We start from the raw sequence: 23,603 nt of genomic DNA on the forward strand, positions 1-23,603 counted from the left end.
GGGTAGTGATAACTGCAGAGAATGATAACTGGTCAAAGTGATGAGAGTAAGACACTATTGAATCCTCAGCAATAAGTAAGACATTTCCATCACCTCCTCCAGGGTACAGAAAGCATCATGGAAGAGGGGGTAGAAAGAAATTTAAGAGTCAGAGAAAAGGGTGGAGTGTTGTGGAATGCTGCCTTCTGGGTATAACATAGTGTATTAGTTACCTTTATGTTTCTCTGATAAAAACAGCATGACCAAGGCAACTTATAGAAGGAAGAGTTTACTTTGGCTTACAGTTCCAGAGGGATAAGAATCCGTCATTCCCTGAAGGCATGGCATCAAGCAACAGGCATGGTGGGAAGAGCAGGAAGCTGAGAGCTTATTTTTAATAACTAACATGAAGCAGAGAGAGAGCTAGAAGTATGGCAAGTCAATAAATTCCCAAAGACTGTCCCCCGAAATGATGCATTTCCTCCAGCAAGGCTACATCTCTAAATGTTCTGTGACCTTTCCCGAAACAGTGCCACCAGCTGGGGACCAGGTGTTCAAACATTTGAGTCACTTTGTTGTGGTGGGACATGCTGAAATCCTAGCACTTGGGATGCAGAGGCAGGTGGATAGCTCAGGACAGCCTAGGATAATCTACACAGTGAGTCCCAGCCAGCTTGGGATACATAGTGAAACCCTGTCTCAGTGTCCTCCCCCTCAAATGTTTGCGCCTATGGTGGATGTTTCTTATTCTAACCACCACATATGGCTATTGTGCTCTTGAACCTCAGAAGCTATGATTACCTGTACAAGACCCACATGATGCTGAGCTTGTCAACATCCTGTCATTGAGCAGGGAGAGGCTCATAAGTCTCCCATCCCCGTGGTTCTATTGACAATTAGTACTTGCTAGGGGACAGGATCTCATGAGGCTCCACCCCTCCCTGATCTATAGGCAATTAATGGTTGCTCTGAGAGGGAGAGATTATTCAAGAGTGATGTAACTAACCACTGCTAAGGTGTTTGTGTTCCTATAAATGTCCCCTTACCCATATTCCTGTAAGCAACCTTAATAAAACTCATCACGTTGCACACACAAAAAGACATGAAAGTAGAAGGGTAGCAAGTTGAGAAAAGAAAGGGGCTTAACAGGAGTGAGAGGGGAAGAGATGGTAGTCGGAGGTAGCATGATCAAATTACATCATAGAAATGCATAAAAGTGTCAGCATGAAACCCAGTATAATTGATGTATGCTAATAAAGAGAGAAAAATATGAGCTTCAAGGGCTGGAGAGATGGTTCAGCAGTTAAGAGCACTGACTGCTCTTACAGAGGACCCAGGTTTGATTCTAAGCACCCACATGGCGGCTACAAACCATCCTTAACTCCAATTCCAGGGGAATCCGAAGCCCTCTTGTGACCTCCACAGCGTTGCATGACATGGGTGCACTCACATGATGAGCTTCTAATTTGTAGCAAAGAATATAAAAATATAGACTTCTAAATTGTACTATGTTTTAACTGAGAGTTAGAGATTTGAAAAGAGCGACACTATTTCATAAAGTTAATAGAGACCTGACTTGAGGAAGTAGCTCAGTGATATGCTTCCTAGCATGCCTAAGGCCCTCACTTCAAAAAACAAGTTGCTGAAACTCACAACTCAAGTCTCTGCCCTCACATTTAGAGAAGTATAAATTTTGCATCTCTCTTTTGCTGGATAAATAAAGTCATATTGTAATTCTTTTTCAGAGTAAAATACATGCTCAAAATGTTAAGTTCTATTTTCAAGTGTGTGGGAATCAGAACAAAGTGCCTGGTAAGAAAGTGAACGTGCATATTGGTAGTTCTCAGGTGAGTTGGCTAAATTGAAAGATATAATTCTAAACTTTGAGTTTTAGAATCTTTCCAAAAAAGATCATTTTATTTCAGGTACACAAGAGTGGAGAAGTGGACAAAAGCACATTTAGTGATCTTTGCAACATGAGTTTTGACTCCCCAGCTGTTGCTCAGTCTTATTATGTGGGGAAGAGCCACACACGAAAACAGAAGGAGATGCTGGAAGAAGGTGTTCAGGTGTCTCCATCAAGGTGTCAGCCAAAGATGGGTAAGGTTCTCTTCGTCTGTTTATCTTAGATGCAGGATGTAACTTTTCCCCATCACTGCACCAGCCGTTTAGGGAAGCAAATTTCACTTCAGTTCAAACAACTTGGTTGGTTGTTCTTCCACTTAGTTCATCTCCTTTTGTGTCCTTGTCCATAATTCTAATTGCTAGCTCAATTTTAAGAAGTGTTACAACCACTCTTCTTCAGTTTACTAAATTCAAGTAAAGTCATATCTTTTGCTATACTGCTTAAACAACAGTAATCAGCTAAAGAAATCATAAAATCTTAGCTCTTTAAGTTTTTCCCTTGGCATTGTGTTTTGATGCACTGCTTTCCAAAACTCTCTCACATGTCTGTTCAGATCAGTATGTTCAGCATAGTGTATATACAGTGTTTTCTGACTAAAACTGTAAGAAGTAAATAAACCTAAATTATAGAATGTCCATCTATCCAAATAACCCTTAATTTCTTCTTGTAAGTATAAAGTATCACTGAATAATTATAGTATGTTGAATCCCAAAGGTACAGAGACTTCTAGAATACTGCCCTCTTCTTCCTTCTAGTAATGTTTGATTACCCCAGCACATATGAAGGCACTCACTCTGAGTTTCCTGAGCTGGCAGAGTACATTTTTGAAAACCTAACTCATATTTTGAAAAACTTGCATGCTATGACAAAATAATGATGATTAATCTGGAATAAATAATTTACCACATTCTTAATAACTTTTAACACTGTACTACTATGGTATTCCCAAAATTAAAAATTCTTCAGCTTTTATTTCCAGTTCATCAGATATTGTCAGAAGCAATACCATGATCACAACATATTATTAGAAATTTTTTCTTGATTTAAAAAAATTTACATTGTATGAGTGTATTGACTACATGTATGTAAGTGCACCATATTGTGCAATGTCTACAGAGGGGATAAGAGGGCATCAAATCCCCTGGAACTGAAGTTATGGACAGTTGTTAGCTGCCATATCGGTGCTGGGAATTGAATCTGGGTTCTCCCAGAATTTTTTTCTTAATAAGTGAAATCAGGATTACTTTAAAAATTTATTCTAGTCTCTAATTGCTGTGTGTTTGTTTTCCTGTCTGACAGCTTAAAGCAGGACAGAATCATTGTGCCTTATAAGAGAATCCATTTTGTAAATATCCTACCTAGAGTCCCCCAAATTCATTTTATTGGCCTCAATAAGAGGAACTAAAAGAGACATGAAATAACTAAAACTGTAGAAATGTGTACTTTTATGTTCTTAACTGTTTAGAGTTCATTCTGAGGCAAGCATCACAAATAAAGACAGAATAGTTATGGTACTCAAGAAAAACATCAATTTAGAACTTGATCCATCTGATTTACCCTCACAAATTTCAAAGAATCATCCTGAAATGGCTCCCATGTTTCCATTAATTCCTCAAATAAATATGGTCAAGCAATGATGGCTACAAAACATTCATTCCTTCCCATGTATTTATTGTATAAACTTGTTGACAAACTAATACTCAATTTCCATTCTCACAGGAGATCCTTTGTGACTTGAATGCCTTTATCCAGAAGCCTTGTGCTGAAAAAGTCCAAAGACTGTGGGCTTTTAGAGAACTGTAAATTTCTTTAATACTTTACCATAGATGCAGCTATAACATCTAAACACATCGATGACTTCTCATTTTAATTATTTCAGCAGATAGACCTAACACTACTTCAACAGCGCCAACCTTCCTGAAATCGGTTATTGTGAAGCCTCCTCCAGGTATATGAATAAAGACAAAACTGTTCTTTCCTCACTATAGCAGTGCTTTAGATTTGAATAATCCAAGGAAGTATTTCAAACTCTTCCCTGTTTCCTTTAATAATCCACTAATGCTCCAACAACATTATATTGTGGTGAAAAATGAAACTAGGAAGACATTTATAGATAAGTAAAAAGAAATGTCTTTCAACAAAATCAAGTACAAATTGTAAATAGGAAAACTATTCTAAACTCTTTAATAGGAAGTTTTTATTTTATAAAACATATTCATTTATTCATAACCCACTTTATTCTTATTGATTAAGGAATTGATAGTATTTATGTAACCATAGAAGTTTAGACAATAATCAATTTTCAAATCCATGTACTTTGATTTGGTTTTGTAAAACTTGAGACCCAGAAAGTCTTATAATTCTTATTAATTTCATAATCAAATATATATAATATATTCCATTGGTTTCACCTTATTTTAGGAAAAGGAAGTATTTCAAATTAGTATAATATAATGATGTTAATCATTCACTGAATATGATTTAAATGTCTTTTGGTGATAAGCTAGTCACTCTTGGTAGTATAAATAAGAATATATCATTTCCCTGGAGAAGCAAGTGTGTAAACTACTTGCATTAATAACACCACATTGAAAAATACTTATATGTTTTTGTGTTCATCTTTGCCAACAAGAGGAGTAATATATCATGGTACATAGAATTCTTTGATTTTTGAAAGTTTTTATTGAGCTTTTGTACATTTCATACAATAGTTCTTAATCAAATTTAGACCCTCTCCCCTGTCCATGCCTCCTCCTCTATACACACACCCGCCAGGCCTCATGCATGCCACCATACATGTTAAGACCTATCCGGTCAAGCATTTGTACCCAGATGTCCTTCAGTGCAAATTCATCCACTGGAGTATAGTCAGAATTCTTTGATTTTAATTGATAGAAGTTGAAAAGATAAAAGACGCGGAGCTTAGAAAGAGTGCCAAGAATTCAGGCATAATGTAGAGACTGGTCTTGACTAGAATATTACACCTGCTCTTCTACCCATGTTTATTTCATTTTCTCCCACCCCCAAGAGCAGGCACTTTTTTACTATTGGTGCATGTTATTGCCCCTTCATTTTCTTGGTTCTGCATTCTTCTTTTCCTCAACTTGTGTTTTTGAAACTGTCTCACTATGTAGCCCTGGCTGACCTGGAATTCAGTATATAGACCAGGCTGGCCTTGAACTCACATAGAGCATCACCACCACACCCAGCTCACCTTATCATTCTTTTTGGTATTTTTGAGACAGGCTCTCCCTGTAGACAAGGCTGGCCTTGAACTCACAGAGATCCATCTGCCTCTGCCTCCCAAGTGCTGGGATCAAAGGCCTGTACCACCATGCCCAGCTCACCTCATCATTTAAATTTTTTTATTTTATGTGTATATTGCTTGCATGTATGTAAGTGCAACCATATCATGCCCCGCTCACCTCATTTAAAAAAATTATTATTTTTATTTTTTATTTACATAATTTATTGAGAATTTCATACATGTATGTAAGGTGTTTTATTCAAATCCATGCCCACTCCCTCCCCTCCAACTCCTCCCATATATACCCATCACTTTTTTCTGATAACTTCATGTACTCTTTCTTCTTCTTTGATTTATTTATTTTTATGGTGCTTTCACTACTCTAACATCCCCCCCCAAGAGGTATTCCTAAAATCTTTTAAGGATCAGATACAAGCTCCCTAAATACTTTCAACATATTTGGCCTTTGGAACAAAGTATGTTGCTAAGAGGCCCAAGGACATTTTGATTTTTAGCCAAGAAACTGGCTACTTTTCTGCCTAGCCAATTCCTACTTCCTATTCTTATCACACCATCCTCTAAAGGGGTTACCCAAATCGCCAATAGAGAATAGGGACACAAACCACACTGGCTTCTTCCATGCTGAACAGGGCCGCAGGGTGAGGCCATTGGAGTACCCAGGGACACAGGGTGAGGCAATTGGAGTACCCCTTCAGTGGGTCTATCTAAAAGACTCCCAAATTGCATAACTCTTATCTGTAAGGGGAAAAGAAAGTCCTTGAATTGTGACTAGGAGATGTGAAGGAGAAGTAAAGGCAAGAGTAATTAGTATTATAAGTTCTAGACAGGGAACTAGAAAAAAGTCGGAACATGGCAATTTTTATTATTTTTATTTTATTTTATGTGTATAAGTATATGGCTTGCATGTATGTAAGTGCAACCGTGTCATGCAATGGCCATAGAGGTCCAAAGAGGGCATCAGATTCTCAGGAACTGGAGTTATAAATGGTTGTTAGCTGCCCTGTAGGTGTTGGGAACTGAACCCAGATCCTCTGCAAGAGCCAACAGTGCTCTTAACTGCGAGCCATCTCTCCAGCCTGTCACCTAATTATTTTTAATCTCTTATTAATAGACCGTTCCTCTTCATGTGAAAATATTCATTACTCTTGGCTTCTTGAAATTATTTTCTTGGTTGTACACAACTCCTCACAATCTGGCTCCTTTTTATTTCTGTTTATTTGCTTTCTGTATCAGCTCTTTGTTAACTAATTGCTTAGATTTAGGTATTCCCATGGTTCCATTATTAGCCTTACTGTACAAACATGATTCTGTATATTCCCTTGGTTTCATCCATCACCTGTATTCTCATCACCCTTTCCATCAAAATTTGACTCACGTGTCCAAATGGTAGATACTATTTCACTTGGACTTTTCAAAGCCACTTCAAATCCGTAGTATTTCAAAGTAGAAACCTACAGTTAACGTTGAACTCCCCAATACTACCATCTTCAGATCCTATAGTTAATGAAACACCAAGTTCTGATTTTTTACCTTCTGAACTATTACTGTCCCCTTAACTGCATCCCTTCCCTTCCTACACTAGTATGGATCGTCACATCTTCCTAGAGCTTTATTACACAGATTGTGAGGTGTGGACCAGCATTATTGATATCATCTTAGTGCTTATTAGATAAAAGAATCTCAGGCCTGCTACAGTCCTACTTAGTGTTTATGTTTTTAACAAGACCCATAAGTGATTTATACTTAAGAAATTTTCAGAAGCAGAGCTACAACCTTTTAATTACTTAACCTCCTGTTGGTTTCATCTCCCACAATCCACTTTCAGTTTAACTACTGAAATATTTGATTTAAAATATAAATATTTCCATGACACTCTACAGCTTGAAAATCTTTGTTTTTCCATCTTCTAAGGATAAAATCAAAACTCCACAACTCTCCATCTTCTTGTTCTTTCCTCCTTTCTACACACTTGTCCTTTGTCACTTCCTGCCATTATCGATAGTCAGTACCTGCAAGCTGTATAGTTTATTTCTTCTCCTTATGACTTTGTTCATAGCCACCCCTTATCCTTCATTGAAATATTTCCATAACCTGCTTGTGATTAACTCATACACATTTATAAACATGCTGCTGCCCCTGGAAGCCTTTTCACTTCCTTCAGGGCTAATCTTCTGAGTCTTTAACCTTTGTATCTACTTACCTCTTCATGTATTATTTCTTTCCTATTTCAGTTTAAGGTCTTCAGGGGAGAAAACTTCATGTAATTCATCTATATTTCTAGTGCTAGAAATAAAATTGACATAGACTGAGTCCTACCTCAATAGAGATTAGTTTAATATATGAATCATTAAGCTATTAACGAATATTTATTTCAAGTGCTTACCCTCTGTGCCATTTTAGTTTCCTGAATAGTGTGATTCAATAGGTTATAATATTCCAAAGGATATCTAGCTTCATGTAGGATTTTAAAGAATGTTGATTTAAGCAACTATAGAAATAGAAGTGATAGTTGCTTCTAAAGGTAGGAGATATTTGAAGATACGAAAACTTGCCACATGTTAGGGTGTTTTTCCTGTTGCAGAGCTGAGGGTATCTGAAATGTCGTTTTGTGACATTGAGTAAATGAACTGAGTCTAAATGCTAAGCACTTGCATTCTTGTTGCTGCTATAGGAGAGATCGTTTTAGCCCTTTAAAGTTTCAAGGTTACTAGACTAAAGGAAGAATTTTTTATAAAGTTCTTTTCTGACCCTGAAATAGAGGAATGATCATCAGTATAATTTAAAGTACTTAATAAAAGCATTTTACAAAATACGTTTGATGCTGTAGCTAAAAGAACAGATATGCCCTGTCTTAACTCCTGCTTCACAAGCATTTCAGCTTTTTAAAACAGCTGAAGTGGCTGTTTTAGCTGGATATGGTGGTACGTAGTTGAAGCCTTAGTACTCAGAAGTCAGAGGCAGGAGGATGACTGTGAGGACAGCCTGGGCTACATAGCAAGACCATTTCTTTAAAAAAAAGTCAGCAACAAGAAAGCATAGCTGAATAAATTAAATTAGCTAATGAGAATTTCAAAGAACACTGACAACAGAATTATTGTAAGTGAACTAATGTTAAGAAAATGAAACTTAACATGTGCCACTTTATCTCATGATTGATTCAGTGTCTCCTTTCTCTCTCTTCCTTTCTCTTCATCTGCAATTGCTTACACATGTTTCTCCCATATTTGATCTTTCCTTCATCATCACTGCCTGTTTATGCCCCTATTCCAATTCAGATCTTACTAGCACAGGAATGGCAATGATGACAGTACAGGATTAAAGTATGTATTTTTATGTGTCATATTTGATTTGTTATCTTACTAATTCTAGCCCCATTATTGGACTTAGATGTCTTACCTTCACTTGTAATTCATCATATCTAAAATTAATAATATTCTCTAAATCCAATGTAAGTTTCCCAAAATCTTTTTTTTGCTAGTATTATTGCTATTTATTAGGTACCTACCCAAATCTTTGACAATATTTTTAACTACTTTAATTCCCTATATGCTTTCTATCAACGTTTTATCAAGTCTTAGAACTATTTCTCTTTTTAGTACTTTGTTATTTTTATTTTGTGTGTAGGAGTAAAACTGCCTGCTTGTATGTAAGTATACCCATGTTGTGCAGTGCCCATGGAGGTCAGAAGAGGGAGTTGGATTCCCCTGGAACTGGAGTTACATATGGTTGTTAGCTGTCATGTGGGTGCTGAGAACTGAATCAGGGTCTTCTGCAAGAACATCCAGTGCTCTTAACTGCTGAGCCAACTCTCCAACCCCTCTTTTCTTCTCTCTTTTGTTGCATTTCCATTACCATCTGTGCATATCTTAATGCTATAGGAACCTTTTCTAAAGCTTTACTTATACCCAGGGTTAGTATGTCACTCCCTAGCAGCAAGATTTCAACCTAGAATCAACTCAATTCTTTAAGTCTTCTACTACATTTCAGGTGACTAAGGGATACTATGGAAACATATAAGTTTAGAAACTGGATGTCTCTCCACAGTCTCTTTTTCCAATTTCTTTGGGTTATTAGTCTGATTCAGTCATTTTTGTTTTCCTTCACTTTCCCCTTAACATTAGTTTTTTTTTTTAATCAATTTATTCTTTGACAATTTCACACATGTATATAATACATTCACCTCACACTCACCCCGCCATCCTCTCTTATCCTCCTGCCACATTCACCAACCACACCTCCTTTCCTCTCACCAACTCTCCATCCCATTTTCATGTCTTTGTTTTGTTTTGTTTTTGCCTTTTGACTCACTGAATTTAACCAGGGCCATTCAAATGGACATGGACATGAAGCTATCCACTATAGCATAAATCATTCACCAGTGGCTACATCAGCTATACAGAGGATTCATCACTAGAATATACAAAGAACTCAATAAACATCAAGAAAACAAACCACCTGATTTTAAAAGTGGCTATAGAACAGAACAGAGTTCTCACAGGAAGAACTACAAATGGACACTATACATCTTTTAAAAGTGTTCGAATTCCTTAGCCATCAGAAAAATGCAGGATAAAACTATTTTAAGATTCCACATCACTGGTGGATGACCACAAGGAAACAAGAGCTTTCCAGAAAACTGATCAGTTACTCATATAAACTCACAGCAATGGTGATAGCATGCACAAGTCCAATGTAAGCTCAAACCAAACAAAATCCAAGCATAGTCACAAGGAAGTTGATAAGAAGCCCCAAACCTACCTGTGGAACTATAGGTTACCAATGGCTACTGGAAGGTGGAGAGTCAGTCTTTTTCAAAGGTGTGAGTGACTCTTGGTGTGTTAACCAGGCTCCAGTGGATAGACCCACATTGAAGGACATTTGGGGACACAAATTAGACTCTATAAGCATATACATATATATAATATATATTACACATGTATGTAATATATGTTATATATTACATTAAATTGGTCAAGGAGCAATAAGGGGTGATGCAGATAGGGGAGAGAGGAATCTAAATACGATCAAATATATTGTTTGGAAATAGCAAAAATTCAGTTAAAAAAGGGGAAATAAAGATTCCACCTCACCCAGTCATAATGGCCATCATCCAGAATACAAATAGTGGAACTGAAGAGATGGTACAGCCATTAAGTGCACTGGCTGCTCTTGCAGAAGACCTGGGTTCTGTTCCCAGCACCCACATGGTACCTGCCAACTGTCAGTAACTCTAGTCTCAGGAGATCGAATACACTCTTCTGGCTCCCATGGGTGTGGTATTCACATGGTGCACGTACATACATTCAGGAAAAACACTCATACACATAAATTTTTAATTAAAAAAAATACAGATAACAGTAAGCGCTGGCATAGATGTGGGGAAAGGGAAGCTCTTGTATCCTGTTTAGTGGGTTGTAAACTAGTTCAGCCACTTTGGAAATCAGTGAAGATTTGTCAAAAGACTAGAAATAGAACTATCATTTGACCCAGCTATGCCACTCCTAGATATATGCCCAAAAGACTCTGTATCTTACCTGATACCTGCACATCCATGTTCATTGATGCTCTGTTTATAATTGCTAGCAAACTGAATCAGCCTAGATGTGTAACAACAGATAGACAGGTAATGAAATTATGGTACACATACACTTTGTGATTTAAAAATGATTTTTTATTATTTTTGTTTTATGTATATGAATGTATTGCTTGTACATAGTTAGGTGCACCTGTGTTGTGCAGTGCCTGCAGAAGTTAGAAGAGGACATCGGATTTCCTGGAGTTACAGACAGCTGTTAGCTGGCATGTGGGTGCTGGAAATCTAACCCAGGTCCTCTGCAAGAGCAGCCAGTATTCTTAACCATTGAGCAATCTCTCCAGCCCCTTAAAATGATTTTTAAGCTATGTAATTTTCCAAAACTTTGTTTCCCTGCTCTATACTTCCCCTCTTCACACTTCTCAAATAAGCTTTTCTTATCAAGAAAGATAAGGCAGGCCTGGTGGCACAGGCCTGTAATTCCAGCTACTCAGGTGATTAAGAAAAATGACAGATTCAAGGCCTGGCTGTACTACAGAGAGAGTTCAAGGCCAGCCTGGGCAGATTACACAGATCCTGTCTCAAAAAAATTTTTTAAAGGGTTCAGTAACTGAGCATTTGCCTAGCATGAGAAAGGCCTGGAATTCAAGCCTCACTACCACAGAAAAAATAGAAGGGAAGGAAGGAAAGGAAGAAGGGAAGAAAGGAGAGGAAGACAGGAAAGAAGCGAACAGATATTAATTACCAAATATGTTGCCCTAACCAAATCCTCCTGTAATGGAGTTCCCCTTTAACACACCCCTTCTCTTCATAGCCAAATGTTTTTAAATGCACTCTACTCCCGTCTTTAACTATTACTTACTCACTCCTCAATTCATTGTCATTTGTTGGCACACATTCTCCCAGACTTCACACCACTCTACCCTTCCACTTCGGTGAAACTGCTCATTACTCATTCAAGGTAAACTCCAAATGACTAAATCAAGTAGGCATCTTTAGCTTTTTTAACATTCTCAATGTTATAAATCTTTGTCCTTTACTTCGTTAAGTTTTTCATAGACTCTTCCTTCTCTACCATCTCAGTGTAAAGAGTGGTATACTTTCATAATTTTTTTTGTTTTAATATTTTATTTATTATTTTTATTTTTATGTACTTTTTGATCACTATGTAGCTATCCCTATGCCAATCCATTCATTATCCTCAGGAAATGTCATGAATTCTGATTATTGTAACTACTCCCATGTCTGGAGTCTCCAAAATCTCTGTCATATCTTCTTTCTTTTAAACTCATGTGTAACTACCAGTTACCCACACTTACCTAGAAGTCTCACAGCCATCTCAGACTCCGTGCTCATACTTAGATTCACTTTTGCATTCTCTCTCACTCTGTAACTTCCTTCCGAAGTTCCAGTTTCAGGTAATGTGATCGCAACACACTCAGTTACCAAATTAAGAACCAGAGAATTATTTATAGTCTCCTCTAGAGTCTCTCCATTCCCATATCCCTCATATCCATCACTCACTACATTTTGCCAGTTTCAGAGCTAAGCGTTTCACCAGTTCAGGTGTTTCCTCTCCACCCCTACTGAGACCCTTCTACTCCATGTCCTCATTATATCTTCCCTAGTCTATTACATTCATATCACCTCTGTGTTCACCTTACTTTTTGGTTTGCTCTTAAATTCATCATCTATATTGCGCCAAATGAGGCATTTTTCTAAAATACACAATTTACCACCCGTATCATTTCCTACTTTAATGTATTCAAGGTTTCCTAACACAGAAAAAATGTCTAAGCTCCTTAGCCTAACATATAAGTCCCACTTTGATTGGATCCCTGCTTTGCCTTTCCCATCTTGTCTCCTTGAATTTTACTCTACAGTCATAATTTTGTGCAACATTCCTATGAACACACCTGTGCTTTTTCATACTATTTCTTAAATGAACAATGCTCTCCTTAACCTTTTACATCCTTCCAAGTAAAGCCAACTCTTCTAGTAGTAAATTATCTAGAAAGATTTCAAGAAGTAGAAGAGTCCTTTTCCATCCCCTAGAGATATAGATTTAATTGGTCTGATGTGAAGCTGACCAATACCAATAGCCTAGAACAATGAAGAACATCCATGTGTAGAAAAGCCAAGAGTCAAGGTAACATAAACATTTTCCATATGATTCTAATATATAACCAGCTTTGAAAACCACAAAGCTAGAAAAAACAATGATTCTTGTTTATCTCACATCACTTAAGTGCACTCAAAATATATGGCACTGACCAAGAACATCTTTGCTTTAGTTTCCACCCCTATAAAATGAAGTGCTAATTTACTGGGAAAGATTGGTATAAAGATGAATAGCAGTTCATCTGTTCTAGGTTGAATCCTTCGGTTAATAAATACTTAGTTCCAGAGTCATCAGTTAATTAACCTCAAATGAAGTACTCACAAACCACAAAGAACCTTGAAATAAGCTAATAAATATTCCCTGAAGTGTATTTCTCACAAAGTTTCTGACAATCACTTTGATAAAAACTGCTTCTCATATGCATAAAACAAAAATAATAAAAAAATTAAATCTACTTCTCAGCTCTACTACAGAAACAGTGAATCATATTCTCCACAGGAGAGTTCTAGGGATCTGTATTTTTACCTAATAACTGAGGTTATTTTTACCAGAGAAATTTGATAAACATTGTAATTCAAGTTAATGGATTGGTTGATTTATAATAACAATACATATTTCTAATCTTTGGGATGTTTTTGATGTCTATAATCCACATTATATGTCTCTGGTATCAAAACCAAATTAGAAATAGAAAGTTGCTTAATCACCATGAAATAAATGCACAGAGAAGGAGGATGGCTTTAAGGAATTGTTTATTCAAAGTTTTCAAATACAAAAAAAGATTTGTAGGTATTAATTGGAGTATTGGGGCTAGAGAGATAGATCAGCTGTTAAAAGCACTTCCTGTTCTTCCAGAGCACCCGGGTTCGATTCCCACAACCAACATGGTGGCTAAGAACCGTCTGGAACTCCAGTTACAGGGGGATCCGACACCCTCTTCAGGTCTCTGTGGGGATTACATGCACATGGTGCACTTACATATATGCAGACAAAACACACATATAATAGTTTTTTACAAAATAGGAGTACCATATAATGTTTGATTTAGATAGACTTCATGTAATATATAAGACAAGTTACACATATTTATATCCTCAGGCTTTTATCATTTTTTGTAGTTAAAATTTCCAAAATCCTTTCCCTAACTTTTTGAAATGTATAGTATACAATGGTTAAGTGTAATAGAAATATTATGGAATAGTACTGCAGACCTACCTACCCTCATCTAACTGTTAACATGGTATCCATTGACTAATCTTTACTCATCCCTTCTCCAACTCCTATTGTCTTTTCCCTCTAGTGATGACTATTATACTCAAAATTTCTGTGGTATCAATCAAATATTTTAGATTCACATAGTAAACAAGGTTATGTAGCATTTTCTTTGCCTGGCTTATATCATGTAACGTATTGACCTCCTGTTCAAACCATGCTGTCACAGTGACAGGATTTCATTACTTTTCTAGCAGAATAACATTCTGTTGACTGCATTAACACATTTTATCCATTCATCTATTGATGAGTACTTAGTTTGCTTCCATCTGTTGCCTATTTGTAAATAATGCTGTAATAAATACATGCCTATTTACATACTGATTTCACTTCCTTTGGCTATACACCAGTGTTGCAATTACAGGTACATGTGATAATTCCTTTCTGTTTTCTAATTAGTGCCAATACTGGTTTTCAAATGGCTTTACTAATTTAGGTTCCCAACAACAGTGTATATGGGTTCCCTTTTCTCTACATCCTCACCAGCACTTTCAACCATTAGTCTTTTTTATATTAGCCATTCTTCCTAGCATCTCATTGTTTTTTTGATTTGCATTTTCCTGATTATTAGTGATGTTCTGTATTTTTTCATGTACCTGTTGGACAGTTGTATATCTTCTCTTAAAAAATGGCTAATTTAATTGCATATTTTCTAATGAGTTTTTTTTTTTGCTGTTGAGTTTCGGGTGTTTCTTATATATTCTGGAGATCAATCCCATGTTAAATGTATAAATCACAAGTATTTTCTCCTATTTATAGATTGCTTATTAACTCTATTGTATATTTCCTTTGTTTTGCAGAAACTTGTTTTATAGGATCCTATTTGTGTATTTTTTTCATTAGCTTCCTATATTTTGGGAACTTTTCCAATAAATCCTTGCCTGTTACACTGTCCTGAAGCACTTTACACGTGTGTTCCTTAGTTTCATAGCTGCCAGTCTTACATTTAAGTCTTTAATCCATTTTGAGTTGAGTAATGTAACAGGTGAGGGAGATTTACCTACATTCTTATGCTTTCGAATAGTCACTTTTCCTAATCCCCTTTATTGAAAAGATTATTCTCTTCGAAGGATGTTCTTAGCACCCTTATAAAAACATTCATTCATGGAGAATCAGTATTCCTTAAGGGTGTGACACTGGATAGGTTGACAAACCTCCAGGGGATGGACCCACACCCAAGAGCATTTGGGGAACATGAATTAGACTCAATGGGCTTTCAAAGAAACAAAAATTTTTTAAAAAAATAGAGGACATGAAGTCAGTGGGTGTAGTATGGTGGGAGTGGAGATGGGGGTGGGAATATGAATGCAATCAAAATACATTGTATGAAATTCTCAATAAAAATGTTTTAAACAACATTCATTCAAATTTTAACATAACCAGCTGATCTCTGGTCATTAATAGAATATATCAATAGTGAAAATGTTATTCAATGCATTATTTTCCCCTTATCAGTAGTCACTTGTTTCTATGAATAAACTTTGTTCAGACAAAGGCCAATACACTTAATTATGATTAACTTAGGTTGCTATTTTATTTAATAGATGACTTTAGTTGTTTATAAAATCTTTGTAGTCCCAATTTATTGCCTCCTGTCTAAATTTAATTGTTTTCATATTTGTCTCATGAAAGTTGTTCATCTGCTTCTTCTTACCAAGAAGAACATAGGAGAAGGATAAGATTTAGAAAATAAGCTTATCTCCTGCTTCTAATTCTACTTTAGAAGCAGAATAGTTAGCTGGCTATTATACTGCTTTTTATAGTTTTTGATGGTTTTGAAGTGACAATTAGTGGTTTCATTTTAGAATTTTGCTTTACACTTTTACCCTATGAATGGTGCTCACTGAACCTCTCGTAAAATATCTGGGAATTATTTTTGATGGCTAGTGGACTACATTAATTTCAAGCAAGAGGTTAAATTTTTTCTATTTTAACTCTTGAAACAATTCAGAGTTTGTGTGAAAAAATAATTAAGGATAAACAAAGAGAGGCTGATTGAAGAACTAATGTAAGTTGGTTACCCATGCTATATTTGAGGTACTTGTTACATACTCTATGCAGCAACAGTAGGCAAGTAACAGATTCTCAAGAAAGAAGACTATAGATAAAGTGTATAGCAGTAATTGAGCATTAAATTGGGAGCCATGAGCTCTGAGAAGCTAACTTTACTACTAACTGGCTCTGTGACTTTGACCAAGTAATTTTACCTGTGTGGGAAATTTCAAGTAGATGATTTCTTATCCATCTCTAGTATTATATGATTCTAAGTGTATCTATACTCACCTTCCTACACTTCATCTCTCTGTTTTTACAGCATTCAGAATGAGAACCTACATATGCCAAATTTGCAGTATCACCTTCACATCTTTACATATGTTCCGGTCCCACATGCAAGGAAGTGAACATCAAATTAAGTAAGTGATTTTGCCAAAGCTTTCTTGTGATTCCACAGACCAAAGCATCTAGGCGAGTACTCTTTCATATATTTTACAAACTTCGTAGACATTCATTTTCCTATGACTTGAACCTAGAAATGGTAGGTGGTACTCATAACATTGCACACTGGTGTTCCCAAGGATATTTCCTAGTCAAAATAATGTACTGGCAGATCTGAAAAATTGGGACCCTTCCTGACCAGACAGCATTCTACTTCTTTGTAGAGGTGCTAAAAGATCATTTTCAGGCTAACCATGCAAATTCAAAGTATCTCTAAAGACTTCTTAGTTCCAGGGATTCTGTGATCCAGTCATTCTCCATAGAGTGAGGTATAACACCAGCACTCACACACACACAACTCACACACAGATGCACACACAAACACATAATTGAAAATAAAATAAATCTTTAAAAATGAACAAAGAACATGGGGCTGGAGAGCTGGCTCAGTAGTTAAGAACATTGCTCTTAGAGAAGACTCAGGTTTGGTTCCCAGCACCCACATGGCCGCTAACAACATCTGTAACTCCAATTCCCGGGAATATGACATCCTCTTCTGACCTTCACTTTTATTGCACATCACTGGTGTACTTATATACATGCAGGCAATACACTCATGTACATAAAATAAAAATAATAAATAAAAATATTTTTAAAAAAGAATAAAGGACAGAGGTCTTGCTGTCACACCTACATCAAAATACAGAGCCATCTTTCTACCTACCAAGTGTATAATAAGGACAGCTCTAATACAATATTGTCATAAAGAAATAGAATAATATATGAATTATACCTGCCATGGCACATAGTAGGAGTTTAATAAATATTTAGTCAGAACTAATATATTACTGTAAGAAGAGGAGAAATGAGAAAATAATTGAGGAGTGAGTAATTCAGGTAGCAGGACAGAAGGTCATTGACCTCCTGCATATTTGGCTTGTTGCTTTTAAAATCAAATACACAAAAAATCAATACAAAAGAAAAAGTATTTTCATAAAAAAATAAAATATTTTATTCTTTATGAAAATAGTTACAGTATTTGGGTCTGAATACTTAGGAGCTAAGTTGTCAGACTCACCAAATGAAGCTACATTTAGACATTTAAAAAATAACCTGTCACATCTGCAGATCTATACAAGGAACTGTTTAAAAACATGACATTTAGATGAGGCCATTTATGAAGGCAATAATTATTAATATTGATTAGCCACACATCCAAATGAGCATTAACATTTGTAAAACTATAACAGCATGAGATACAGCCACTCCTTTATATCCGTCCATCCTCCATATTTATCCCAGGCATGAGCTATTTTTATTAGCATATATGGCTTATACAAAATAATTGGTTTCATTGTGACATTGTGATATTTTCATGTATGTATAAACACACTTTGCTCATATTTATCCCCAGGTATCTTTTATTATCCTCCCTCTTTCCTAATAGACCCCCATTCTAATTTGATGGGGATTTTAAAAAAAATCTAGATTCCACATATGAAAAACGAATAATTAATACTTATCTTTCTGGATCTGGGTTATTTTACTTAATATGAATGATGATCTCGAGTTCTGTTTTTATTTCTAAAAACATTATTACATTCTTGCTTATGATTAAACAATATTCCACTGCATATATATATATATATATAACATAGTCTTTATCCGCTGGTGTTCATCTAAATTGATTGTGTAACTTCATGATTTTCTAATAGGACTGTATATGGCTATACAGATATCTCTCTTTTATGCCACTTGTATTCGTTTGGGTATACAGCTAGGATAGTATAGTTGGATCGTCTTGCAGTTATAGTTTTTGAGGAACCTTCATATAGAGTTCCATAGTGGCTGCACTAATTTACATTTTCACCAACAATGTATAATTGTTTCTTTTTCTCTGCAGCCTCACCAACATTTGTTGTCTTTTGTTTTCTTTTGAATTAGTAAACTTTTTTCTTTAATAATTTCATGCATATATAATATTTTGGTCCCACTCTACAACTGTCGTTTTTCCATCCCACCAGCCCCCTTCCCTATAAAACTCCCTTATTTACTAGTTTGGGTTTTGTTTAGTGTTCTACATAGGTTAATTAGCATTGTCTATGTGATCCTGAGTTTTGAACTAACCATCAGAGCCTTGTGGGTTCACCAGTGGGTATGTAACTGGATACTATGCTTCTGCCTCTACCAGAATTTGTTAGCTGCCAAAAGATCAGCATTATGTGGTCCTATCCTCCTTCATAGCTGACTGACTGTTAAGAGGGTCTGACTTATGTGGATCTAATGCATATATACAGCTGCTGTGAGTTCATAGCTCCCATGCCTATGTCATGCTTGGGTGGTATTTTGGAGCACCCCTCCCCATCCTCTGGGTCTTACATTCTTTCGGCCCTCTTTCATTATTCTCTAACCCTTAAGACGGTACATAAATGTTTTGTCTAGGGCTGAACCTTAAATCGTCCTTTATTCTCAGCATCTTGGGCAGCCATGAGTCTTTGTGTATTTACCTCAGTTTATTGCACGTAGAGGTTTCTCATTTTAATACTGAGGATAGGCTCTGCCTGTGGATAGATACTTAGGGGGTGTTTTGATGTCATGTCAATTAAGGTAAGCAGCCATTTTAGATTCCCCTCCAGAGGGTCAAGACCTCTTCAGACATGGGTTTTGGACCAGTGTTATAATATTAGGCATGCATTCTCTCTTATAGTGCAAGCCCCAAATCCATTTGGAGTGATTGACAAAAACTTTCTCCCTTTCTGTAGGTTTTCTCTTAACTCTAAGCCTTGTTTTCTTGATGGTTCAGTTCCATGAGATGCTGAGAAGAATGGGCATTCTGTAGATGTTGAAGGGAATATTCTGTAGATGTCTTCTTAGTCCATTTGATTTGTGGTGTCATTTAATGCTGAAGTTTCTTTGTTGATTTTTATGTCTACATGATTTATTTATTTAGTGATGCCTAGTGGCAATTTGGACTTGGAGATATTAAAATACCTGGATTCATTCACCCAGGAGCATAGTCAGACAGTAGGACACCTCTTCAGGTGACTCCTCATTGAAGTACCAATGAATAATCTTAGAAATACAGGAGACTTCTTCAGAGCTAGCTTGCTGGTACAGATCAGAGATCATTTGTCTTAGACTATATTTTTGCAAGGTGCTAGCTTCTGCACTATGGAGCTCATCAACAATTTCCTTTTCTCTTCTGCTTGTAGGGCCACTAAAGAACATCTTACCCTTCATTAGTTTGCCACTGTACACTTGATGTTAGGGCTCTCTATTTAAATCTCTTATAGTTCTAACATCCAGTATTCTTGAGTTTCACCCTGTTGTTCCTACTGTTTAACTCTGGTATCTTTCCACAAAACCCCACGTCTCCCTGCAGCCATGTACCTGTGGTCTTATTTAAAGATCACAGAGACAATGAAAGTGTTAGGTGTCTCTAACTGCCACTTAATGGAAAGTGTTTTTTCTTAAAACCTGTGAGGTGCCTGAGAGCTATCTTAACTATTCCTGCTATGTCTTGTGAGCATCAAAATTCACTCTTTACAGTTGTTTTTAAGAATGTATTTTAACTTTTATGGATTTTGTTTACCTAGACTAATTTTTTCATTTCAAAGAAAATATTCAGCATAAAATGTTCTAGTAATCAACTTTATATTATTTTCTTTTAGAGAATCCCATGTTATCAGTCAAATGAAAAATTCAAAGAATATACAAGACTCTTACCAAGGTGAACATGCAGATTACATCAAAGTGAAGAAATCTAGAGCACTCGAGTCCAAGACTCATTTTAGAAAGATGGAAGATAATTATTTGAAAGCTCATGCATACAGAGAAATGGTTGATTCCAGACCTAGACATAAAATGCTTGAACAAAAACCTCCACCTGAAAATTTCTGGACAAACCAAGGACCATACAATAATTCTCAAGAAGTAGAAGACCAGTTACCTCATTGTTTAGCAGCTCATTCAAAGACATATGACTCTTTCCAAGATGAACTTGAAGATTACATTAAAGTGCAGAAAGCAAGAGGACTAGATCCCAATATTTGTTTTAGAAGGATGAGAGAAAATTATAGGTATAAGGAGCATAGGTATAGAGAAAGGGTTGATTCTGGAAACAGACAAAGAATGTATGAGCGAAGATTTGAGCCATTGCAGACCTACCAACAACAATACAATGGTTCACCAAAAGATGACCAATTACGTTCCTGGTTACCACCTCATTCGAAGAGGGGAAATGAAACTTTCCAAGATGAATTTGAGGATTACAGAAATGTTCAGGAATCTAGAGAACTCAAGCCAAAGACTTCTTTCAGAAGAATTGATAGCTCAGTGGAAACCCATAGGAACAGAGAAATGATTGATACAAGATCCAAACATAGAATGTTTGAGAAAAGAGTCCAATTTGAGACTTTCCAGTCTTACACAGATCCATACAGTAGTTCACACGCAGTAGAAAATGAGTTACCTCATTGTTTACCAGCTTATGAGAGCAAACAGAAACTAGATTCTGATAGCTACTATCAATTCACCAGAGATTATTTCTCAGAAAAACTGGTTCCTCTGAGCCTTAGTCAACAAGAAAATAGCTCTGACTCACACAACGTAGAATGTGAAGTTTATAAGCACCTGTCCTCAAACGATAATACCCATGGTCATCACGCAAGTCATAAACGGCGTCATCAAAAGAGAAAACGACACCTAGAAGAAGACAAAGAAAGGCCAGAGAAGGAAGAGTCCAAGCATAAAAGGAAAAAGAGTTCTCAGGATAAAGATTTAGACAAAGAAAAGAGCATTCAAGAAAGTAAAAGAGAAGAGGATAAAGTTAGAGTCAGTTCAGAAAAGATAAAGCACCGAAAAAAGAAAAGAAAACACGAGGCATCCTCTGAGAAGGAAGAACGTAAGCACAAAAAACAGAAAAAGAAAGCTGTGGAAGAAAGGACAGAAGAGGAAATCCTTTGGGATGAGTCAATTCTTGGGTTTTGAACTTCCAGTTTACCCAGGAATAAACTAAAGAAACAATATTGATTTAGGTAAAGACACGAGTAACCAATGAAGACAAGGAAGTGTTGATGCAGTGTCAGTTCAGGAAAGCTTAACATTTACTTTGCAAAAATTGAAATTGAACCAAAAGGAAAAACAAATATACAAAACATCTAAATGTAGTCTTTGCGAAAGTATTTTGAAGTGAGTCTACTTGTGAATTTTGAACTTTTGGTTTTATTTACAAAGAGTGAATTCAAGAAATCAGTTGAGAAAGTGAATTTAACTAAAATCAAGCTCTTCAGATGAAGAGGTAGTAGAAGTCTGTGACGGTGCACGAAAACATCAGTCTGTTCCTCTCTCTCTCTTTCTCACCCCTCCTCTCTTTTTCCTCCTCTCTCTCCCTCTCTCTCTCTCCCTCTCTATGTCCTCTGCTCTGCTCTCCTTTCCCCCTCTTTCTCTCTCTCATCTTAAAATGTAATTGAAGGACAAACACAAAGGCCTAAACCTACCATATGTGAAGCCAGAACACAATACAAGAACATAAGAGAAAGAAACCTACTGAAGAAAAGTCAGAATAGTCAGTGATTTCTACTCTCGATTTTAAACTTTCCAATTTTGTTCCCTTAAGGTTGAAGAAAAGTTGAAAACTTTTGGTTTCATGTGTTATTTGTGTATTTCTACATGTATAGTTAATTGCTAACAAAAGCCACATGAAGTAAAAATATTCATATGCTCTTTTCTCAAGTTACTTTCATTTTATAAAAATAAAAATTATTATATTTCTTATATATAATATGGTTTTGCTAAATGCAGTTGTTTCCATTTTGTTCATCCAATGACAGTGAAAGTGACTTATTTGCCCAAGCAAGGAATTTATTTTAAATGAGAGACTTACAAAGCACTACAGTCTATAGCCATTCTACCCTGAATTTCCCAAATCTTGCTTGATTTTGGAAGAATGGTCAGGCCTATGGGAGACCAGTCTTTACAGAATTCATCCCATTTTTAATTTGTGTTAGTATTGATGGTATTTTATTATCACTGTGTTTGTTTGTGTTTATCCAATGAAAGTGTATGAACTTAGACTGATTTTTTATTAAATCTCATTTGCAGTGTATTTTTGTATTTTCTAGTTCTGGAAGTGGACAATTAAATAGTCTATAATGAATTAGATGATATATACTTTTGAAATGTTCTCCAAAAGGGCTGAGAAAATCGGTCTATATTCTGAAAAATGTTTATATTAAAGTGTTTTAATTTCTGTATATTGCTTTATGATCATTTTCCATCAGAAATGATTGTTCTTGGAGTGTGAAGGACAATGATTAAAGAGTTTTCACTTAATTCTCTAGAGAGATGACACACTAAATGTATAACAATTTCATTTATTCTGTAGTTTGCTTCACAGAACTTAGTATTCACTTTTGAGCTCAGTTTTAAGTCAGAAAATACCATCAACTAAATACATGAAATAGAAGGAGAAATATTTTTATAAGTGGTAGAGGGTTATGAGGATTGTTAACTTTAAACTGTTTCATTTTATTTTCTACTCTAGTACTCTGTGTTTTATGGCCAGCACTTTCTGTAAGCTTTTGAACATCACTATGATATAGTAAGAAGTTTAAAGGCCTGAGATTCCACATCCCAGGAATATGGTCTTAGTTGTATCATCAAAATTCTGAATGATCCTGAAAGAATACCATCAGAATCCAATATGCAGTCACCAGGAATAGTAATATATAAACTATAGTAAGCCTTTCATGTCCTAAACCTATCAAAAAGTACATAAAATTTTTGGTCCTTTTTTAATTTTTGAGAATTTCATACATGAGTATTGGCTTTCCATTATTTATATCCCTCCCAGTCCCCACCAACTCCTCCCATGTCCCCCCATTCCATCTCAGTTTCTTTTCCTCTTTATTATTATCACATGTACATACATTGATAAATATACATATATGCATATATATGTAAATAATTCACCGAGTCCATTTAGTGGTGTTCTTATGTACCCGTGTTTAGGGATGCCCACTTGGGATTAGATAACCTCTCAGGGAGCTTGTCTCTGGAGATGGCTGATTCTTCTTTCCTCAACATC

At 36.0% G+C, this 23,603-nt stretch overlaps 1 protein-coding gene across 11 annotated transcripts in view; it reads left to right on the top strand.

Moving 5' to 3' along the window:
- The window catches only part of Zmat1 (zinc finger matrin-type 1), a 78,448-nt gene extending 56,665 nt beyond the window's left edge, over positions 1 to 21,783 (top strand). For 7 of the 11 annotated variants that reach the window (XM_029553639.1, XM_029553638.1, XM_029553640.1 and 4 more), the window contains 5 exons: positions 1,725 to 1,826; positions 1,905 to 2,079; positions 3,765 to 3,833; positions 16,395 to 16,494; positions 20,188 to 21,783. In XM_029553639.1, the coding sequence (XP_029409499.1) occupies positions 1,725 to 1,826; positions 1,905 to 2,079; positions 3,765 to 3,833; positions 16,395 to 16,494; positions 20,188 to 21,505 (1,764 nt within the window). In that variant the 3' untranslated portion in view covers positions 21,506 to 21,783. The remainder of the gene's footprint in view (positions 1 to 1,724; positions 1,827 to 1,904; positions 2,080 to 3,764; positions 3,834 to 16,394; positions 16,495 to 20,187) is intronic. The other 4 variants (XM_029553637.1, XM_029553643.1, XM_029553641.1 and 1 more) reach the window with 3 other exon arrangements.
- Positions 21,784 to 23,603: the final 1,820 nt, after the last annotated feature.

This window comes from Nannospalax galili, unplaced genomic scaffold (genome assembly GCF_000622305.1).
Source record: "Nannospalax galili isolate Female #2095 unplaced genomic scaffold, S.galili_v1.0 scaffold3, whole genome shotgun sequence".
NCBI lineage: Eukaryota > Metazoa > Chordata > Mammalia > Rodentia > Spalacidae > Nannospalax > Nannospalax galili.